The sequence below is a fragment of the Cucurbitaria berberidis genome, assembly GCF_010015615.1.
Source record: "Cucurbitaria berberidis CBS 394.84 unplaced genomic scaffold K460scaffold_7, whole genome shotgun sequence".
In the NCBI taxonomy this organism is placed as follows: domain Eukaryota; kingdom Fungi; phylum Ascomycota; class Dothideomycetes; order Pleosporales; family Cucurbitariaceae; genus Cucurbitaria; species Cucurbitaria berberidis.
The window spans coordinates 926,104-944,305 of NW_024468941.1; the positions used below are offsets into that span (position 1 = coordinate 926,104).

General features: G+C 49.7%; 13 protein-coding genes and 1 non-coding gene across 14 annotated transcripts; 9 read left to right on the plus strand and 5 right to left on the minus strand.

Annotated features, from left to right (window-relative positions):
• Positions 1-465: 465 nt before the first annotated feature.
• On the plus strand, positions 466-2,365 carry K460DRAFT_297110 (uncharacterized protein; the record flags this gene model as incomplete). The annotated part of the gene is made up of 4 exons (XM_040929679.1): positions 466-1,219; positions 1,269-1,399; positions 1,456-1,528; positions 1,581-2,365. The coding sequence occupies 4 exons, from the start codon at positions 466-468 to the stop codon at positions 2,363-2,365; spliced, it is 1,743 nt and encodes a 580-aa protein (XP_040782990.1).
• A 964-nt stretch (positions 2,366-3,329) lies between these two features.
• Positions 3,330-3,414, minus strand: K460DRAFT_t76. The gene has a single exon. It is a non-coding gene; the product is annotated as a tRNA-Ala (tRNA).
• Positions 3,415-3,660: 246 nt separating this feature from the next.
• On the plus strand, positions 3,661-5,404 carry K460DRAFT_371621 (kinase-like protein). The gene is made up of 3 exons (XM_040934386.1): positions 3,661-3,986; positions 4,045-4,651; positions 4,706-5,404. The coding sequence occupies exons 1-3, from the start codon at positions 3,858-3,860 to the stop codon at positions 5,209-5,211; spliced, it is 1,242 nt and encodes a 413-aa protein (XP_040782991.1). The 5' UTR covers positions 3,661-3,857; the 3' UTR covers positions 5,212-5,404.
• On the plus strand, positions 5,288-5,743 carry K460DRAFT_208329 (uncharacterized protein). Its single transcript, XM_040927244.1, has one exon. It carries the CDS (start codon positions 5,443-5,445, stop codon positions 5,674-5,676), a length of 234 nt encoding a protein of 77 aa, XP_040782992.1. The 5' UTR covers positions 5,288-5,442; the 3' UTR covers positions 5,677-5,743.
• On the minus strand, positions 5,481-6,194 carry K460DRAFT_371624 (uncharacterized protein). Its single transcript, XM_040934387.1, has 2 exons — positions 5,889-6,194; positions 5,481-5,841 (listed from the first exon to the last, which is right to left on the minus strand). The coding sequence occupies exons 1-2, from the start codon at positions 6,081-6,083 to the stop codon at positions 5,722-5,724; spliced, it is 315 nt and encodes a 104-aa protein (XP_040782993.1). The 5' UTR covers positions 6,084-6,194; the 3' UTR covers positions 5,481-5,721.
• Positions 6,195-6,338: 144 nt separating this feature from the next.
• Positions 6,339-7,273, plus strand: K460DRAFT_208389 (uncharacterized protein). Its single transcript, XM_040927245.1, has one exon. The coding sequence runs from the start codon at positions 6,566-6,568 to the stop codon at positions 7,067-7,069; it is 504 nt and encodes a 167-aa protein (XP_040782994.1). The 5' UTR covers positions 6,339-6,565; the 3' UTR covers positions 7,070-7,273.
• On the minus strand, positions 7,138-7,595 carry K460DRAFT_208314 (uncharacterized protein). Its single transcript, XM_040927243.1, has one exon. It carries the CDS (start codon positions 7,482-7,484, stop codon positions 7,206-7,208), a length of 279 nt encoding a protein of 92 aa, XP_040782995.1. The 5' UTR covers positions 7,485-7,595; the 3' UTR covers positions 7,138-7,205.
• Positions 7,596-8,610: 1,015 nt separating this feature from the next.
• K460DRAFT_208393 (uncharacterized protein) lies at positions 8,611-9,853 on the plus strand. The gene is made up of 2 exons (XM_040927246.1): positions 8,611-9,115; positions 9,172-9,853. The coding sequence occupies exons 1-2, from the start codon at positions 8,901-8,903 to the stop codon at positions 9,704-9,706; spliced, it is 750 nt and encodes a 249-aa protein (XP_040782996.1). The 5' UTR covers positions 8,611-8,900; the 3' UTR covers positions 9,707-9,853.
• Positions 9,854-10,813: 960 nt separating this feature from the next.
• K460DRAFT_411017 (uncharacterized protein) lies at positions 10,814-11,332 on the plus strand (the record flags this gene model as incomplete). The annotated part of the gene is made up of 1 exon (XM_040937446.1): positions 10,814-11,332. One exon carries the CDS (start codon positions 10,814-10,816, stop codon positions 11,330-11,332), a length of 519 nt encoding a protein of 172 aa, XP_040782997.1.
• Positions 11,333-11,607: 275 nt separating this feature from the next.
• On the minus strand, positions 11,608-13,113 carry K460DRAFT_296858 (Clavaminate synthase-like protein; the record flags this gene model as incomplete). Its single annotated transcript, XM_040929656.1, has 2 exons — positions 11,608-11,889; positions 12,061-13,113. 2 exons carry the CDS (start codon positions 13,111-13,113, stop codon positions 11,608-11,610), a joined length of 1,335 nt encoding a protein of 444 aa, XP_040782998.1.
• A 208-nt stretch (positions 13,114-13,321) lies between these two features.
• On the plus strand, positions 13,322-14,406 carry K460DRAFT_381232 (mitochondrial deoxynucleotide carrier; the record flags this gene model as incomplete). Its single annotated transcript, XM_040935333.1, has 3 exons — positions 13,322-13,354; positions 13,418-13,470; positions 13,524-14,406. 3 exons carry the CDS (start codon positions 13,322-13,324, stop codon positions 14,404-14,406), a joined length of 969 nt encoding a protein of 322 aa, XP_040782999.1.
• A 34-nt stretch (positions 14,407-14,440) lies between these two features.
• On the minus strand, positions 14,441-15,471 carry K460DRAFT_323075 (uncharacterized protein). The gene is made up of 2 exons (XM_040930532.1): positions 15,142-15,471; positions 14,441-15,086 (listed from the first exon to the last, which is right to left on the minus strand). The coding sequence occupies exons 1-2, from the start codon at positions 15,221-15,223 to the stop codon at positions 14,536-14,538; spliced, it is 633 nt and encodes a 210-aa protein (XP_040783000.1). The 5' UTR covers positions 15,224-15,471; the 3' UTR covers positions 14,441-14,535.
• Positions 15,472-15,912: 441 nt separating this feature from the next.
• Positions 15,913-17,076, plus strand: K460DRAFT_296490 (uncharacterized protein; the record flags this gene model as incomplete). The annotated part of the gene is made up of 1 exon (XM_040929640.1): positions 15,913-17,076. One exon carries the CDS (start codon positions 15,913-15,915, stop codon positions 17,074-17,076), a length of 1,164 nt encoding a protein of 387 aa, XP_040783001.1.
• Positions 17,077-17,332: 256 nt separating this feature from the next.
• Positions 17,333-18,084, plus strand: K460DRAFT_411022 (uncharacterized protein; the record flags this gene model as incomplete). Its single annotated transcript, XM_040937447.1, has 2 exons — positions 17,333-17,418; positions 17,469-18,084. 2 exons carry the CDS (start codon positions 17,333-17,335, stop codon positions 18,082-18,084), a joined length of 702 nt encoding a protein of 233 aa, XP_040783002.1.
• Between the last annotated feature and the right edge of the window lie 118 nt (positions 18,085-18,202).

Here is an 18,202-nt window from a genome sequence, read left to right on the forward strand (position 1 = left end):
CTACCCGCTCGCGCCAGCCGTGTCTAGACTCATTCCAGAGCCAATTCGTCAATACGGTCACAAACCTGCAGCTTCTTTTTGCGCTCGTGCTGTTCGCGAACATGTTGCTTTGGGCGCTCTTCAGCTACATCCTAGGCGATGAGGCGTATTGGCCTAACATGAGCCCAGCTGAGCTTCTTTCGTCGGCGGTGAGATCTTACCAAGGATAAAAGGCAAGAGTTTCTGCTGCCTTGTTGCCTATTGCATTCTAGTATCCCAACGTACTTTCCTTGTAGAAGTTGTGCTTACCCTACCCCATTTCGTACAACATTTGCCTTGTTGCAGGAGCCTACCTGACCTCAGCCTTGGTGCGAGGCCAACACCTTACTTAAAGCATATATGTCCTCTCTCCAATCCTCTAGATTGTCCTCTTTTCAGGCTACCTCTTCCTATTCCTACTCCAATACAACATCCTCCTCATCAACCATGTCTAACAACACAGCCTGGGGAAGACGCCTCGTAATTTGCTGCGATGGCACCTGGCAATCCAGTGTCAGCAGCAAGGAGAATGTTCCTTCCAACATCACCAAGCTTTGCCGTCTAATCGCTCGTGTCGGCGAGGACAAGAAAGATCCCTCGAAGAAGTTTCATCAGATTGTCTACTACGATAGTGGTATAGGAACCGGCAATTTGAGCGCAGCTGAGTCGAAGCGACAAGGTGGAACAGGTGCTGGACTCGCAGAGAACGTCATTGAAGCGTACAACTTCATCGTGCAAAATTACGAGCCAGGAGATGAGATCTTCTGTTTCGGGTTCTCCCGTGGCGCATATACGGCTCGCGCAGTAGCTGGACTCGTATCAGATATTGGAGTTATCCGACCCATCGATATGCAGTTCTTCCCGGATCTGTATCGTCTGTACATGACAAATGATGAAGGGATTGAATTCCGCAAAACTGAAGCCTGGTCGTGGTTTACCAAAGGCAAGCTCAGTAAGAAAGGAGAAGAAATGAAGAAGAAGGGCGTCAATGTCGACAACATTGGCCTGGAAAATCTCCAAGGCCTGGCCGAGGCCTGGGAGATTCGTCCACATAAAGAGATCGCCCTTCCGGAGAGTAGAAAGGTCAAGGTCGTCGGGGTCTTCGATACAGTCGGCAGCCTTGGAATACCTGACATGGTCGGCCTTAATCTGGCGTGGGGCAGAACCAAGTATGGCTTCCACAACGTCAAGTTGACCGAGCGTAAGCCATCTCATCAAGTCAAAGCAGGAATGCAGCTAACAGAAAGCAGAAATCGAGCATGCATACCAAGCTCTAGCTTTGGACGAGCGCCGCAAGGCTTTCCGTCCGACCCTCTGGTATATTCCCAAGGACCTCGTAGACGACCCAGATCGACCTACTCCGGAGTTAAAGCAAGCATGGGTATGTTTAATAGGACGAATTATTCCTCAAATGAAGCACTAATGACGACCATTTAGTTCCCTGGAGTCCATATCAACTGCGGAGGTGGCTCGGACGATTGTTTTGGAGAGATGAAGGGTGATTCAGAGAGTCAGTAATCTCATATATCATCATCCGAGTACCATGCTAATTTTTACTCTAGATATTTCCACAGCTACCTTATGTTGGATGTTGCAATGCATTTCTCCTCACTTGACCATTGACCGGGCCGCCTTCGAACTGTACTTGGCACAGTACAAGCGCTGGCTCTTCCGCATCCGCTACGCATGTACCTATCACCACGAAACCTGGGGCGATTGGGCGTGGAGCTATGTCCCAAAACTTCCCAGCATTCCGATCATCAATCCAGGGCCAGATGAATTCACAGCTCCGCGTCGTGACCCCGCTCACGCGCATACGGACTTTGACTTTAGTTGGGGCACTGGTCCGCTCGTCGATCCATTCGGCGGCATGTACCACCTCAACGGCACACACAAGCGCGTGCCCGGTCACGAAGACGTCGAGACATACGATGAAAAGTCGAAAGAACCCAAGTGGAAGCCCATTCGCGACATTGGACAGACAAACGAGTACATTCACCCTATCGTTCACTACCGCAGGCTTGTACGCGGTTGGGACACGCATACACCTCTCAAAGATGACTGGAACCGTGACCACTGGCGTGGCAAGGACGGCAAAGATCGTTTCTGGTGGTACAAGAATGGCGAGAAAGACAAGTGTGCGCTGCCGGAGTGGGCTATTCTGCCCCATGTCTCGGACAAGGAGTATAACTTTGAGAGGAAGTGGTATGGGGAGTGCGAGAAAACCAAGAAGACACTCGATGCGCTCGCGAAGGTGGAGGAATTTGGGCAGAATGACTTCCTGACGACGCTTGACAAGAAGATTGAGTTTGGGTTTGACAATAAGCCGCAGAATCTGTGGCCGTAAGGAGCTAGCTGTTCGGTAGTCAGAAACCTACCCGTCAGTGACATAGGGGACTTGGGGTTGGGAATGGTTGTTTCGCAAGCTTGGTCTATGAAATTGTATATTTAAATGACTTGAAGGAGTAAATCAACATTGAACTAACCTATTCTATGCCACCATGGTCAAGGATGGCCTCACCCAGTTTCACCCGGTGCATCGTATCTTGTGCTCGGGGCCACACCAGCTAGTATGGCATTGTTGGACAGTGTTAAAACTGGTGTCGACTTTTGAGTTGTATGTGCAGAGTTAGTACATGTCGCATTTGCTCTTCATGTGTAGATCTCTCGTACCATAAATGCCAATAAGAGCCTACAGAATTCAGAATCCGTAAGATATTCTTCCCCCCAGAACCGCTGTATTCTTAATAATGACATAGAAAGTAGAGGTACAAGGTTAGGAATGTCCTACAGGTGGTCCGCACATCTATTCTACTTAGTATATATAATGAGCGCGTATATGTTGCTTATAGTAACTAGCTCTTAATACGCACACTGCATTTAGCTTGCGATACGCCTCAATATAACCTGACCCTGGTCTAAGCAATCTTGCCAGTTTGCTTGTCCTATCTTGACTCTGCCTAGATATGTTTCATCATTGCATTGAAGACCTCTAGGCTGTTGTAGAGTAAACCCGAAGTGGGATCTGAAAGTGTCTCGAGGCCGTCATGCTACATTATTACAGATGCAATAGTGCAGCAAAAACATACCATATATGAATACCTTTCAAATGTAAGTGAATGGACCATTGCCTTTCGCCTCACTCAATGTTGCGTTGTTTAGATTCTGCTGATGCGAGACGCACCAGTCCGGCCAAAAAAATGGAAAGAACCTCCACATTGCACCTTCCTCGCCACTGACATGGCCAAAAGTAACCAGACTACTCCTCACCTAGAAAACAAGGTGAACAAAAAGGCAAAATTAATAAAAAATGGACGGGCGGGTGATCGAAACCCGGACCTTCCGCAGACATAGAGAATATGCAAAGCGGACGCTCTACCACTGAGCCACACGCCCAAGATGGTTCTTACGTAAGATGGAGATTTGTCAAGTTACATCATTTATATCCCTATGGTACGTGGTGACATAGTCAGCGAGTTTTGAAGGAAGGTACTTGCTCCAGAGCTATTTAAATTTGAGTCAGGCGGGAATCTGTGGAGCTCACAAGCGTGGCATGGCTGTGGATACGTTTACAGCCACACCCTTGGCGCATCCTTGGACCAACCACATCATCAGCTCCTCCGAATACATTGCCGCGTCATCCTTCCCAAACGATACCATTACTCTTCTCTCGCCGGTGGGATTAATCTACATATCCAACCCTTCAAGTTCCGTGACCTTGAAAAACGTTCGACGCGCCGCATTGACCGCGCGACTGTAGTACAGCTCGGCACTGAGCTCCTCGCAACCTGTCAACAACTCCCCAAACAATCGCAACTCAAATAGCAACACGCGGCACGATGGGATCGCTAGGCACATACTTTTTGGACGTGGTCTACTCGTTCACGAACTGCATGGTCTGCTTTCCAAGCTCCCCACAGCTCAAGATCAACAGCCGGAGCTTCAAGATACTACGATTGCTGGGCGAGGTAAGCTGTCTTATGCTGCCCCTTACAATGCAGCTCCACTGACTGATCGCGACAACAGGGCGGCTTTTCCTACGTCTACCTCGTTCAAGACAATTCCAACCAACAACTCCTTGCTCTCAAAAAGATCCGATGTCCCTTTGGTCAAGAGAGCGTTAGCCTCGCGCTGAAAGAAGTCGAAGCATACACGCTATTCTCTCCCCACCCGAATATCATACATTCGATCGATTACTCCGTGGAGACCGATAAGTCAGATCCGTCAGCGAAGACTGTCTATATCCTCCTACCTTACTATCGCCGCGGAAACCTACAAGACCTGATCAACGCCAATCTCGTCAATCACACAAAGTTCCCAGAGCGGAGACTTATGGTGCTGTTTCTGGGCGTGTGCAAAGCGCTGAAAGCTATGCATCAGTACAAAGTCAAGGGTGGTCCTGGCGGAGCGCGGAGTGAGGGCAAAGCGAAGAAAGTCAGGAAAGTTGCTGCGAGAGCGGATGCGGAGGCTGCAGAGAGCATGGAGATGCGGCCAAGCAGGAGACATCGCGAGCAAGATGACGATGATGAGCAGGAAGCTGAGGGACTTCTAGAAGATTCGAACGTAACGATGGCGCAAGAGGGGATTGCGCCCGGTGGGGAGAGAGCGTATGCACATCGCGATATCAAGCCCGGTATGCCTCCACACATACCTCATAACGTAATGCGCTATATACTAATGTCATCAGGCAACATAATGATAGACGACGACGGCAAAACCCCGATTCTAATGGACCTCGGCTCCCTCGCACCCTCTCCAACACCTATAACCTCACGCTCCCTCGCTCTACAAGTACAAGACCTCGCCGCCGAACACTCCACAATGCCCTACCGCGCCCCGGAACTCTTCGATGTGAAAACCGGCTCAGTAATCGACACCAAGGTCGACATCTGGTCTCTCGGGTGTACTCTCTATGCATGTCTTGTAGGCAAGAGTCCGTTTGAGACAAGGTCTGATGAGACCGGCGGAAGTCTGAGTATTTGCGTATTAGGTGGTGATTGGAGATTTCCCGACGAGGGCTTGCAGAGAGGGAAGCAGAAACAGAACCCCGAGGACGCGATCACGGAGAGCGTAAAGGAGGTCGTGAGAAAGTGTTTGTTGTTGGAGCCGAGTGAGAGGCCGGATGTTGACGAACTCATTAGCATCGTCGAAGAAGTCCTGCAAGGCTTGCCGGAAGATGGGTCGGATGATTGAGTTCCAGTTAGAATGGGCTCCACCTGTAAGATCACTCGATGTTTAAGGGAGTTAGGTCGATGATTACTTGCTTTTCCTTTTCTTTTGAAGCTTTTGGATATCATAAAATACCCATTTCGACTGCAAAGCACCCAGGACATGATCAGTAGTTAAGTTCCGCCAGCTCGAGGAATTATAAAGTTGTTAGATGCACTACGATGATTGATAACTGAAGGCGAACTTTGTTCAGTAATGAGACTAACGGCAACTTGGATGGTCATACTGACAAGCGTGAAAATAACAAGTAGAGACTTGATTATCTGTCGGGGGAACTGCTCTGGTCTGGGAAAGCGATCGATCATTTGGACCCGGAAAAGTTCAAGCCCCAACCGCACTATCCTAGAGAACACTGGCCACTCATCAATTCGCTATATCCACTCGCGGACGGTAATATCCTTGCATCACTGCGCAGTGTCTCCGCCGTAATTACAATCTTTCGCCAGACCGGTGAGATCATCTGGCATCTCGATTCTACGGTGGTTTCACAGCAGCATTGCGCAAGTGAGCTCGACGATGGAAGCATTCTGGTCTTCTGCTGATTATGTGATAGATATGATCTGTTAAATACCGCGTCCGTTCATCGGCTGTCGCCTTTGCAATATTGGTTTTGGTAGTTGAAGTCGGACTATCTTGCTTACAAGTGACTCCTGACTCGTCTTGAGCGATTGAACATAACTTGAGAGCTGCGCGAAATGAAACCCCATCTGCACAAACTGCGAACGAGGCTGATCGAAGAGATACTGCCATTGCAGTTTCCATATTTTAACAATATCGCGCTTCTTGCGTGAGCGGATAGACAAGGGCCCGTACATCGCCTGTGCAGGTTGGGCCATGCTTATGGACCCCGAAAAGCGGGTCATTCCGGAATGCTTGGTTGGTATCTTCGCTACTACCCTCGGTAAAGATGGATTTTAGCACTGGCGGCCATTTCCCTTCGTTTGCTTCCATCCGAAATTTGAATTGGAGTTGTTAACAGACAACTGCGCATGGAGGCGCAGACATCTTCGTAGCGGGGCAGCGCACGTGCGCCAGGATTCAAAGCCACACGGACCAAGCGTAACCAGCACCTACAGCACTTTAACCATCTCCTGCTTCAAACAGAATGCCATCAACTGCCATTGCAATGAGCGTAGCTAGTGCTTTACCGCCAAGCCCTGCTGCATCGCCGAGGACCACCACGCTGTCACCACCTGTCCAGGGCCACAACCTAAAGGTCGACAATGGCACGCAGCCTATCCTCGTCGACTTTCACCCCCTTCCACGCCAAAAGCTTGACGCATTAGACAAATAATACAACCAGCACAGTGTGCCGTTGATGATACGTGAGGATTTCGATAACCTTGTCGCCAGTATTTGGGAGGGGCTAGAGTTGGACTCGTCCATAAAATCAAAGGACAAACTAGAAGCTGTGCTGGCTGATCGTCTGCAACGCGACACAGAGCACTTAAAGAGTCTATTAGAAGACAGCAAAAGGGAGGTATTCTTGGATGCGAATATCCCCGCCGAGGTTGACGAGCTGCTTCCATGCATTCAACAACCAAGTTGGCACGGTTGCCTCCGATTCATCATTCAGACACTCCCGCAGCTCTCCTCCGCGAAGCAGGCAACGATCTTGCAATCGCCTCAAGTCGCCTCAGTATCGCCGCCTGCTTCTATCGCATTCAAGCGACGACTTGCATCAACCCCACCCTCAGCAGTTTCCCAACCACGATCCTCCACACATGTGACGCGGGTCCAGAAGAGGCGGAAGAAGCAGGTTACCAAGTCAGTACAACAGAGTGAACAAATAAAGATTAGATCAAACAACAAAAGGCAGTGAAGAAGGATTTGGAGTCGGCTTTTCATTAAATGATACCCAGGGCTGTTGCGTCTTAGTGCGTGGTCTGCCATTTGTTGCATGGCGGCTGTTTGGGTATTTGCGAGATCAACTGAAGCGGGGCAATTTCGTACATAATCTAGTAGAGGAAGATTTCTGTTACCATCCGTGACTCGAAGTTTGTTGCGTAGTCTAATCTAAGGATAACGCGACATCTTTCAATATCGTCCCTGTCGATGGAGGCTTTTCGTCGCGTTCCAACGCAGTAGTGGAGGTGCGTGAGACGCAGATGGTTCCAAACACAGAAACGATCGAGTCCATGATTGTTCAAACTCGAATCGAGACCCGTGGTAGGCCCTAACAGGCCAGATGCAATACAATGTTGAATCGCAAACCCGCTCAAGAGCCAGCTATCCATACTCAGGGGAATCTGCCCAATGGTTGTTGACCATAAACTGAGTATCGTAGAAGCTTGGAAGAACTCGATTGGCTGTGGGGTACTCAGGAGGGCCACCGATAGTAGTGCTTTTGCCTCTTTGAATAACGTAGGTGCTAGTAGGGAAGCCAACTCTTGTGATGTATGTCGCACCGCGATCAAGCAGCAGGCGGTTAGCAGCAACGGGGACTAACGCACGTCTTCTAACAAAATTGCAGTTGGAATGAGAGGGTCGAATGAGGACCAATGTCCATAATGCTCTTGGAACAAACACAGCGAGGATAAAGCTTCTTGAGGACTGATAAGTCTTTTGAGGAATAATGCGTCTGAGAAGGCACGCGACGGAGTATTGGTGGCATCCAGTTGTGAGCCCGAAACCCCGACTCTGTGGTCAAGTCTCGAAGAACAAAAAGAGGCGCAGATCCTTGATCAGCAGTGCGATGCTCATCCTGATGGTGTGGTATAGACTGATATTCGATCGCTGTTTGTTCATGTTCTCCTTGCTGTGATTCATTCGATTGGAAGTGTCCTGTCTCCAAGTCATCCATCCTCTGAATTAGGCGCCGATAGTTCTCTCGAGGCGTTCGACCCTATGAGGTTTTAGCCAGGTATGTTGCGATGGAATCGAGAAACTACCTCGCATCTCGAGTGTATAGTGAATTGCTACTCGCACCGTCCTATCAGAAATCGCCTTGGGTTTACGAGTTTCTTGATTCTTGAACATCGAGGGAACGTTTCTGGCCTACGTATTCACAGCGGAGGCATACTCGACCGTTTGCTGACTCATAACATCGTGTTTTCTGTTTCCGACACCCCCGTGCATGTCTTCGATGCGCGTTCGCGGTCTGGGGGCGTTGAGCCAAATACCAATGATATTTAACGCTTGTCAAAGCTTGTGCAAGAGCATATTGATTTACCTCTATTCTAGGAGCCCTGTGCATAATAGGCATAAGGTAACGTTCAAAGTGGTGAACTCGAGCGTTCACGGAGAACCTTGGAAGGCGCCATTCATCTAAGTCGGAACGGGCTAGCGCTCACGTGGAAAATCCTTCACACCTGTGCCATGACGCTTTCCGCTTCAGGCAATCCAACTTCGACCCGGCCTGCTCAAGAGTGGCGTTACGATAGCAACATGGAGATATAAACCTTATTTGGTCCTCCTCGGCCTCTCGAGGATTCATTTCACCCTTCCACAGATTGGGCTTGGCAGAATTTTGTCCCAGCAACGGGTACTGGACACAAGTGATAGCTTTCCCGCGCTTCATTGCGCGTCGCCCTCACTCAATATAATGGGCTAAAAATTCCTCTCAAAACGCACACAACTCAACAGCGGATAGCGAATCTCAACTCGACAACTCGACACGATTGGATCACGATCACCCTTCATTCAACGACGCCATGACTCGACATCGTCCAGGAGATCTGCGTAATCGCGTGGTAGACTTCCTTGAAGAGGATCGCGAAGAAGCTCGTCAAGAATCTCCAGAGGAAGCACCCCGAGTCCGAGGAGCCAGCCATGCCCTAGGGGAGTCACGAAAGGGGCCTAAGCGCGTGTATCGTCTCAAGAACGGTCTTGTCTCACTAAACAAGACTCCAACGGACCTGGTACCAGTGTAAGCAGACATCCTCGATATAATTAATAACCGGTATGAACTAACACGAGTTATAGTGTGCGGAACAACAGCGTATCGCCATTACTACAACTTCCGGCAGAGATACGCATTCAGATCTGGGAGCACATCCTCGGTGGAATGCGCATCCTTATTTCGACCTTTACGGGCGCCTATTTCCGCCCAGAATACTCAGACAACCCTCTACACACTAGATTGACCACTGACCACCTCGCGCTCCTCCGTGTGTGCCGACAGATCTATAATGAGACAGCAACGCTCACCTTCAGCACCAATCGCTTCTGCTTCGTTGGCCGGTCAGCTTTCGAAGAATTCTTGAAGAGCACGAAACCCGCCCAGCGCGATGCTCTCAGGCGGATGGTTGTGGATAGGCCGTTGATGCTGTTTTATATCCACCCCAAGAATAAGCGTCCGAGGATAGTTGCAGATCCTTGCGAACCATTTCCTAATCTCAAGACCATAATCATCGAGCATTGGTCTTTGGAGGATAGAGAAGATAGGGTTGCGCAGCTCATGAAGATGGTAGAGGATGTGGGCAGTGCTCGCGGTCTGGAGGTCAAGATGCTACCGTAAGTGCATTGGCATGGCGGGACATCCTTGAATAGTCTGACAATGCCCAAGGGTCAGGCAAAGGAGGGTTATGAGCGTACATGTGGATGTAGCGAGGATACAGGAAGGTTCTCGGAAGCACCCAAGCCCATTGAATAACGAGGTGGACACAAACACGAAACTCGACTCGATGGGCTTTATTCTGGACTGCAGTTTTATGGTTCTCGCCGAAAAGATTGGTAGGAACTTCAGCATCCATCTTCTCCCAAAGTAATCGAGTGCGTCTTGAGGGGCGTGCCGTCTTGCTTGGTCAGGAGTATGAGCACATTGGTGAGCTTTACACCAAAATCTAGGGGTTTCACACTAGGTGAATTTATACCCATGCCCCCATGTTTCTATTGGTCTATGTATCAAGAAACAATACATATAATTTTCACAGTGCATTCAATGCATTATCACAATGCTGGCGTAACTGTTCACCAAAAGTCGGCAACGTCATTAATACACATATTCTCTTCATCTACACATATCCAACACTGCGCTGATGTCTTCGATCTCTATGTTCGACTACAATATTCACATTGCCAGCCATCGTGATAATTTGTCCGTCCACAATCTTTGCAAATCCAACCCTGATTGTCCGCCATGTTGTGTAATGATGTCTCGAGATTAGGTTGTTAATAATGATACTCTGGGACTTGAGAATATTTAATTGTTACTATACTAGACTATAGTCAACATGTGGTTTAGTATCTTAAGTTCAACATACTTGCTTGAGGGGAGTTACGTGCACTGGTGTGATAGGAGCAGATGATTGTTATGGGGACGGAGATGTAGATGGGCTTTTGTACTTCGTGTTTGTAATTAATATACTGGCTTTAGTATTCATTTAAGATAAATTTAGCTTTCTCATGGTCGCCAGAGCCATCGTCAAGAAACGATTGCTAATTCGAGCAGACATGTTCTCAGAGATGAACCACATTGTTCATTCACGCTTGTTATTCACGGTCATTGCTGACGTAGCACTGCTTGACTCACACGTACAAGTTACTGTGATAAACTGACCTCCAACGTAGCTGCCACTATAAATTTGTATATCACAGTAATATGCCTCAAACCACCAACATCGCAATGTCAACAGCCGATCGCTTAGCAAAACTCGAAGCCCAAGCATGGGCAAACACGCAGAAGATCGAAGAGCTCTCTACCCAGAAACATAAACTTACAATTGAGAATTCCAGACAAGAAGAGCTCATAGCTAAATACCAACAAGACTTCAAGCCCTTCAAGCCAAAAAGTCACCACGCTCTGGTAACACTACAAGAATCTCCTGAATCGAAAACAAGTTTACAATACGAGCCCATGACGCACATACTATTTCCGCCACCAGGTCCTTTGCCTACACCCTTTTATATAGCCTCCCGCGAAGCCTGTCAGCTTGAAATAGCATTCGTAGTACCAGGTCTCAAGGGCGAGACTCTCGAAGTTGCCGTCAACAAGGTAGATTTGGCCTTTGTTTTACAGCAGACATTGAAGAGGAGAGAATGGAATGATGCGAGGACAAGAAACGGTGTCGAGGATTTTCTCGAGAGGCCGATGATGAAGATAACATGGAGGGGAAAGGCGGGTGAGTTTGGGGTGCTGCCATAGCTATTGGAGGAGGAGGGGCGGGGAGAGAACGTATATACTAAGATGGTGTCAAGATACTGAATGCGACGGAGCTCGTGTGTATTAAATCCCCAGCTCGGCCTAAGTCCACCGCGTAGTGAGGATTCAACAGATACGAGCTCCTTTGTATGACTTGTAGAATTATAAACCAGCCTTTGACTTGCTACCGCCCGCTATGCAACCCCAATCCAGTAAATGCAGACAATCTCTCAACCCACAGCTCGACGCTACCCTATGCAGATTCTCTTACGAACTCCTTACTTCAAAGCATGTCTAACGACGCCCTCAGCAAGCCACTTTCCTTCATACTTCTCTTCCAGCACCCTCAATTTCGAGAAGAAAACATCGTCATCCACATACGCGCCCTTCAACCACCGTTCTCCTTTCGTAGCATCAAACGCTCTCCTGGCATGCAGTACCCTCCTATTGTCAAATATGACGCATTCCCCTTCGTTGAGCCTGTACTCGTACAAGCTCTCTTCTGCACTCAGAAGTTTCTCATACGCATGCGAAGCTGCGATAAACGAACGCAAGGACGTCTCATTGTGGGACCCGATACGAGCTTCAAAGGGCCCTTGGAAGGGTGGAGACCAGTTCACGCGTTTAATAGCAAGATTGGTGGGATCGCTATACTTAGGGTACGGGAACATTTCGATGGTGGGCCGCGTGAAGTGGTAGTGATGTGTTGGGTGGTGGTAGTGGTACGTTACGGGGAAGGTGCAGAGGGTTCGGAAGTGGGAGGCAGCCAGCCGTTGTAACTGATGGGCTGCGTGATAGGAGTCACTAAAGAATGATTCGCCGCCTGGTGTCCGGGCGCGGAGAGAGTGCAATAGTTGAAGATGTGGTGGATTAGTGGTGTAAAGGAGGTCCATGTGGAGGCCGAGGAATTGGGGTGTATAAGCGATGTTTTCGGCCTTCGGTTTGGAGCGGACGTCCCAGGTGCGGCCGTAGAATGTGTCTTTTAGCGTGCCAATGCGGCTGGCGAGGTCGACTACAGATTCTTGAGAGTCGGGGACGTTCTTGATGAAGAGGAGGCCGTATCGATTGAGGTGGGTGAGCGCGTCGAAGAGAGTGTCGTCCTGAGACATGTATTCCTTGTAATCAACCCATTTGTTGTCCTTGGTGATCTTTTCACGGTCCCAGAGAACTCTTTCGTCGTGCCGTACACCGCCTCTGAGCTCCACCTCTGTGTTTAGTGCTCTCCGTAGCCAGTCAATGGAATGTCGTGTGCGGTGTTCTGATCCGTATCCTTTCACGTCGTTTTTCCACTCCAACTCAATGGAAGGGCCTTTCTCTTGATCGACTACCATCTTATAGCTTCCTTCTAAATCTTCTGGGACGTCTGAAGTCTGGAAGACTTTCTGTTTGCTGTCCGGGTCCCTACATTTCGGACACGGGCAGCTGTCGCGGAGGAACACCGTGTCAAAGATCCTGGGAACCCCGTCGATGTTGACTGCGATGCATTTTGCTGGGCTTCCATCCAGTTGGCCAATATTTGAACCTTCACATGATAAAGCCTCCTGCTGTTTTGCCTGTTTCAGTTCCTGTTCTTGCAGCTGTTTGGCCTCTTGCTTTGTCGGACGTGTCGGACCAGTGGTAGTGGGGCTCCATTCGGCTTGCTCTGCAACCTTGGGTGATCTGCTCCAAAATGATTTGAAAACCAATGGTCTCCTCTGGGCTACAGCTGTGACTCTACAGCAATTTCGCGCCGGCCCCGAAGATAAACTTCGCAGGGAGAGCTTGTTAGTGATGTTCAAAGACATGTTGTTGGCAAGACAGTTCGTCGCGGGGTCTCTTCCTTTTTCACACGCCGAAGCGTTGGAAACAACTGCCCATCGTACCGAGGTTCCAACATCCACCATTTCTTCGGCACCTCGCTTTGATTGACCCACCGACAAGCAGCAGCGGTCAGTAAAGCGTGTGGCACTGTGGCACGTATACACTGCCTTCCGCCATTGAGGCGCTAGGCGCATGTCTGCGAGCGTCGCACAGCTCAAGCATGAGGTAACGCGTTCACCACGGTTATCTTCAAGTGTGGGGACAAGAGCTGATTCTGCTACGATTTAGGGCTCACCGCGACAGGTGGTCGTTGCAGGCGCTGTCGCAGGCCTAGTCTCACGGTATGCTCCCTCTCTCAATCGTCCATCTATGTGCGGTACCAACGTCGCAACAGCTTCGTGATAGCTCCCCTCGACGTCATCAAGATTCGCCTGCAGCTCCAAATCCACTCGCACTCCGACCCTCTCAGCGTGCGTAGCGTCAATGGACCCGTCTACAAGGGCACACTTGGTACTTTTAGGCAGATCCTGCGCGAAGAGGGTGTTACGGGGCTATGGAAAGGGAACATACCTGCCGAGTTGATGTACTTAGCTTACGGCGGCATCCAATTCTCGGCCTATACGTACATCTCGCACCTGATCGAAGCTATCCCGGCGCCATACACCCCTCCTGATTCTGCGACATCGTTCATCAGTGGTGCTACTGCAGGTGCTGCTGCGACGACTGCGACATACCCACTCGACCTGCTACGGACGCGCTTCGCTGCCCAGGGAAGGGACCGTGTATATCCGTCGCTCATAGCGTCCTTGAAACACATTGCTCAGCATGAAGGCCCGACGGGGTTCTTCCGCGGTCTCGGAGCCGGCGTGAGCCAAATCGTGCCGTACATGGGACTGTTCTTTGCTACCTACGAAAGCTTAAAGCCGGTCACGGCCAATTCGCCTATTCCACTACCGTTTGGAAGCTCAGATGCAGCAGCAGGAATTATTGCGAGCGTCTTGTCGAAGACTGCTGTATACCCATTAGACACTACACGGAAACGATTGCAGGTGCAGGGGCCAATGCGAGATAAATACATTCATCGCAACATCCCTAAATACTCTGGCGTAATCAGCACCGTACTGCGTATATGGAAGCACGAAGGACGAAGAGGGATGTATCGAGGCTTGACCGTCAGTTTACTGAAAGCTGCTCCAGCGAGTGCGGTTACTATGTGGACGTACGAGAGAGTTATGGGTATGATGTTGGCGTCCAATGAGAAATTAACAAAGGTCTGAAGGATTGTATAACACACAATGCATGGAATGGCGTCTTCTTGGACTGAGATACCATTATATTGTTTATTAGATTCAATGCTAAAGTTTCGAACCGTTCCTCACAGCCTTTCCCAACTCCGAGCCATCTAGTCACTTCACGTTCTTCTCCAGCCACTCCTCCCACTGCTCCTGCGTCCAGCCGCTACTGATGTCGTTGTTGATGATTCCATTGAACAAGACAGTAGGCGTGACATGCACACCAACCAAGCGGTTTTGCCTCACCTGTATCTTCACGTCATCAGTGACCCCATTGCCTGAGTTCAAACTTCCATCTTCGCCTGGCTTATCGCTAATCTTCAACAGATCGTACACCTTCCCCTCATCCACCCCTACACTCCCAGCAATCTTAGCTAGACGCTTGTATGTAGCATTCCTCGTCTCATTCACAACATTGACATCGAAGAAGTCTTTCTGCTGCTCAAACAACTTCTCGGAGAAATCATAAAACTTGGAAGAATCTACTTTCTGTACTGCGTACCCGGCTTCGTGGACGAGTGTAGATGAGGGATGCCACGGTTGGATTTGCTGCCGGAAGATTGTTACGACACGGTCGCCGTACTTTTCGAGGAGGGTTTTGCGTAGGCCGGTTGTGTAGACGGTCTTGAAGATCTTCTGACTGAAGGGGCAGACGTAATCAAGGTCTAAACGCGTTATTATTTGGTTATGTGAAGGCTTCGAGGGGATGTCAAAACGCACAAATCTCAATAGTGTGAACAGCTTTGGGCTGGATGGCACTCGATGCCAGCTTTTGGCCTGCGAACTGGGGCGCGAGAGCCATTGTTGTTAATGTCGAGCTGTAATATAGTAAAGTAATTCGTAGGATGGTTGAGCTTATGTAGTTTCGGTTTTTTACTAGAATGAGGGCCGACGGTTCTTTTTTATTGTTCAACGGGTCGGTACAGCACGCAATCTTAAAGCTCGATGGTACGAGGGGTAGCTTCAGATTCTATGAGCTCGACATATGACGACAGCGGGGCGTGTTCCGGGTTAGTCCGCTGCATGTGAGCGGGTGGACCATGAGGGTGGAGGCAAAGTTGGTCAGTCATGATTCCAAAGATTGTTTTGTTCAATCAATATCGAGTGAACGCTGTGATTGGAATGTACCGCACATGAACTAGAGCTGCAGGTAAGTCTTGCAGAGCTGTGCGAAGGAGAGGTCAGCATAGATCATGAAGTTCCAAAACTTTGAATCTTAAGCCTAAGCCAGTTGTTCAATATTTGTCCTGGGACTCAAGAGTTCCATCAGGAGCTCCATCAGATGTTGATATCGTCTTTGGTCGAGGATGGCCACCAAACCAAGCTTCGCCCAAGCTCCCCTCTTAACTCCGCACACCCCCGAGGGCCTTAGCCAGTCAACAACCTTTCAACCTACAGCTGCCCCGCGCCACAGTCAATACAGCAACCTACTGTGTATGGTGTCGATCAAGCTAGGACTTTGGGCGGTCTTCAAAACCCCATAGTGCAACAATGTCTGGTTCTACACCAAGCTCAACAGATGACGACCTACTCGTCCGCCTCAACGCGCTCAAGAAATCCAGCGTAAGCCTCGAGACGACCTACAACCCCTCAGAGGCTTTCTCAACTTCTCCAACGCCCACAGACGACCTCGCAGCCCGCTTTGCGCGCCTAGGCTCGGCATCAGCCTCGAGCTCTCCGCAGCCCTCGCGAACAGCATCCGCCGCACCGATCGTAGCGCCAGGTGCTCCGAGCTATCTAGAGGGCATAGCAGACGGTATCGGAGGTGGGAATGTGGAGTTCAATGAAGAGGACGAGAAGAGCCTTGAAGATTTGCTCGCAGAGCTGAATGGCGCTGTAGGCGAGAAGAAGGACTGGGATGTCTCGAAGAAGGAGCAAGAAGATGTTGGGAAGCTTCTGAAGGATATGAGAAGAATATTGCCTGAAGTAGTGAACACTAGGACCCCAAATCCAAATAATAGAACTGGGCAAAGCGGTCCAGGCCAACAAGAGGGGCTCACGGATTGGGAGAATATTGAAGTCAGCGTTGGGAGTGGAGGTGTGGACGTAGGTCGAGAGGACACAGCAGATCAAGGCGAAGATGAAGATGATGGCCAAAAGAAGACCGAGGAAGACGAAGCAGATGATGTGATTGCAAGGGTCATGGCGGAGCTCGAGATAAGCAAGAAATATGACACTCCCTCTCCTCCACCACCACCAGAAGACTATGACTCAGACTCGGGTGATCAGAAGAATAAGACAGAAGGGAATTCTACAGGAGAAGGCTTCACGCTTCCGTCTGCACCAACCTCACTCCCGGAAGACGACTTCGACCGCTCACAAGCCATTGAGGATGCGTTTACAGCACGTTTAGCCGCGCTCTCCGCTCCATCACCATCGCAAACGGACTCCCTAGGTCTTCCGTCTGCCCCATCCTTCTCACCGCAGAAGAAGCCACCTGTCTCGTCTAACCTACAAGCGCGTATTGACGACGAGGTCGATACATGGTGTGTAATCTGCCAAGATGATGCCACCTTGAGGTGTCTGGGCTGTGATAGCGATCTATATTGTCAGAATTGCTGGATGGAGGGGCATCGTGGCGAGTCTGCTGGGTTCGAAGAAAGGAGACATAAGGCGGTGCTCTATTCAAAAAAGAAAAAGCAGGCTGCCACATAAAGGATGTTCGACGATGCCCACCAGGGTAATCGCAAAGACTGTGCGCGCAAAAGAACCGTCGGGTCGTGAGAGCTTATGTATACGCTTTACGAGGTGAAGGCAACTTTGGCCGCTCCTTCCACAAAGATTTCCCTGCCTCCGAACTCTCTTTCGCTACTTGCCAACTTACCTCACAACAAGTACACCCCGCCATTCTCGAGAGCTTTACACGATACAAGAGCACGATTGCTGAAGCTGTCGAAGCTGTCGGACGTTCATGGCGTCTGAGGCAGCGAGCTTCAAGTCGTACATCATGTGCGACAACAATGACAGCACCTCCTCTACACGCACCGATGCGCCGATGTAAGGTACAATAGCCTCTGAACAGAATGTATATACTGACGAATCTCCAGCATTGAACCCAATGCATCCACCTCACCATTACTCCGCATTCCTAGTAAGATTAGGAACGCAATATACAGCTACGTTCTTACCGAGGGTACATACACAGTGGTTGGAGTAAACGACACGAATGGTGTTACACTCCAAGATGCAAAGCCTCACCACCTCGCTCTGCTAAGCGTATGCCGTCAGACATATCGCGAAACGGCAATGCTCCCATTCACTTTGAACACCTTCCGCTTCGACACTCTCAAGACGTTCGACCCGCGTAACAACTTCCCTACGCGCCCCCGACGCCATGCCATAAAATCACTTCACTTGGTCACTCTTCTTGCACCTGTATTTGACGCGCTATTGTTTCTAGACGAGATGAAGAGGCCGCTTGTTGTGTCATTCGCAGAAATGTACCCCAACGTGCAACGAGTAGAGATCGATCTCGTGACGTGCGAAAAGCCTATCCAAAACAAGACCAATTCGTTAGCTAAGCTGTATGTGAAAATGAGTCGGTCGATTGAACAGCGATTGGTGAAGTGGCTCCGAGTCAACGATAGTGAGAGGAGGCTGGAAGTGGTGATACGGGCAACTACAGTGATCAAAGAAGAGGTTCCGAGGGAATGGCGGCAATGAGAGGTTGTGAGTCGTGTTATGAAATATCACATTGATCCACGACAAGGACTGTTGGTTATGACTAGTTATGACTGGGAATTGGTGGAGCGTGGCAATTGGTATATCAAGGTAGGCCTGC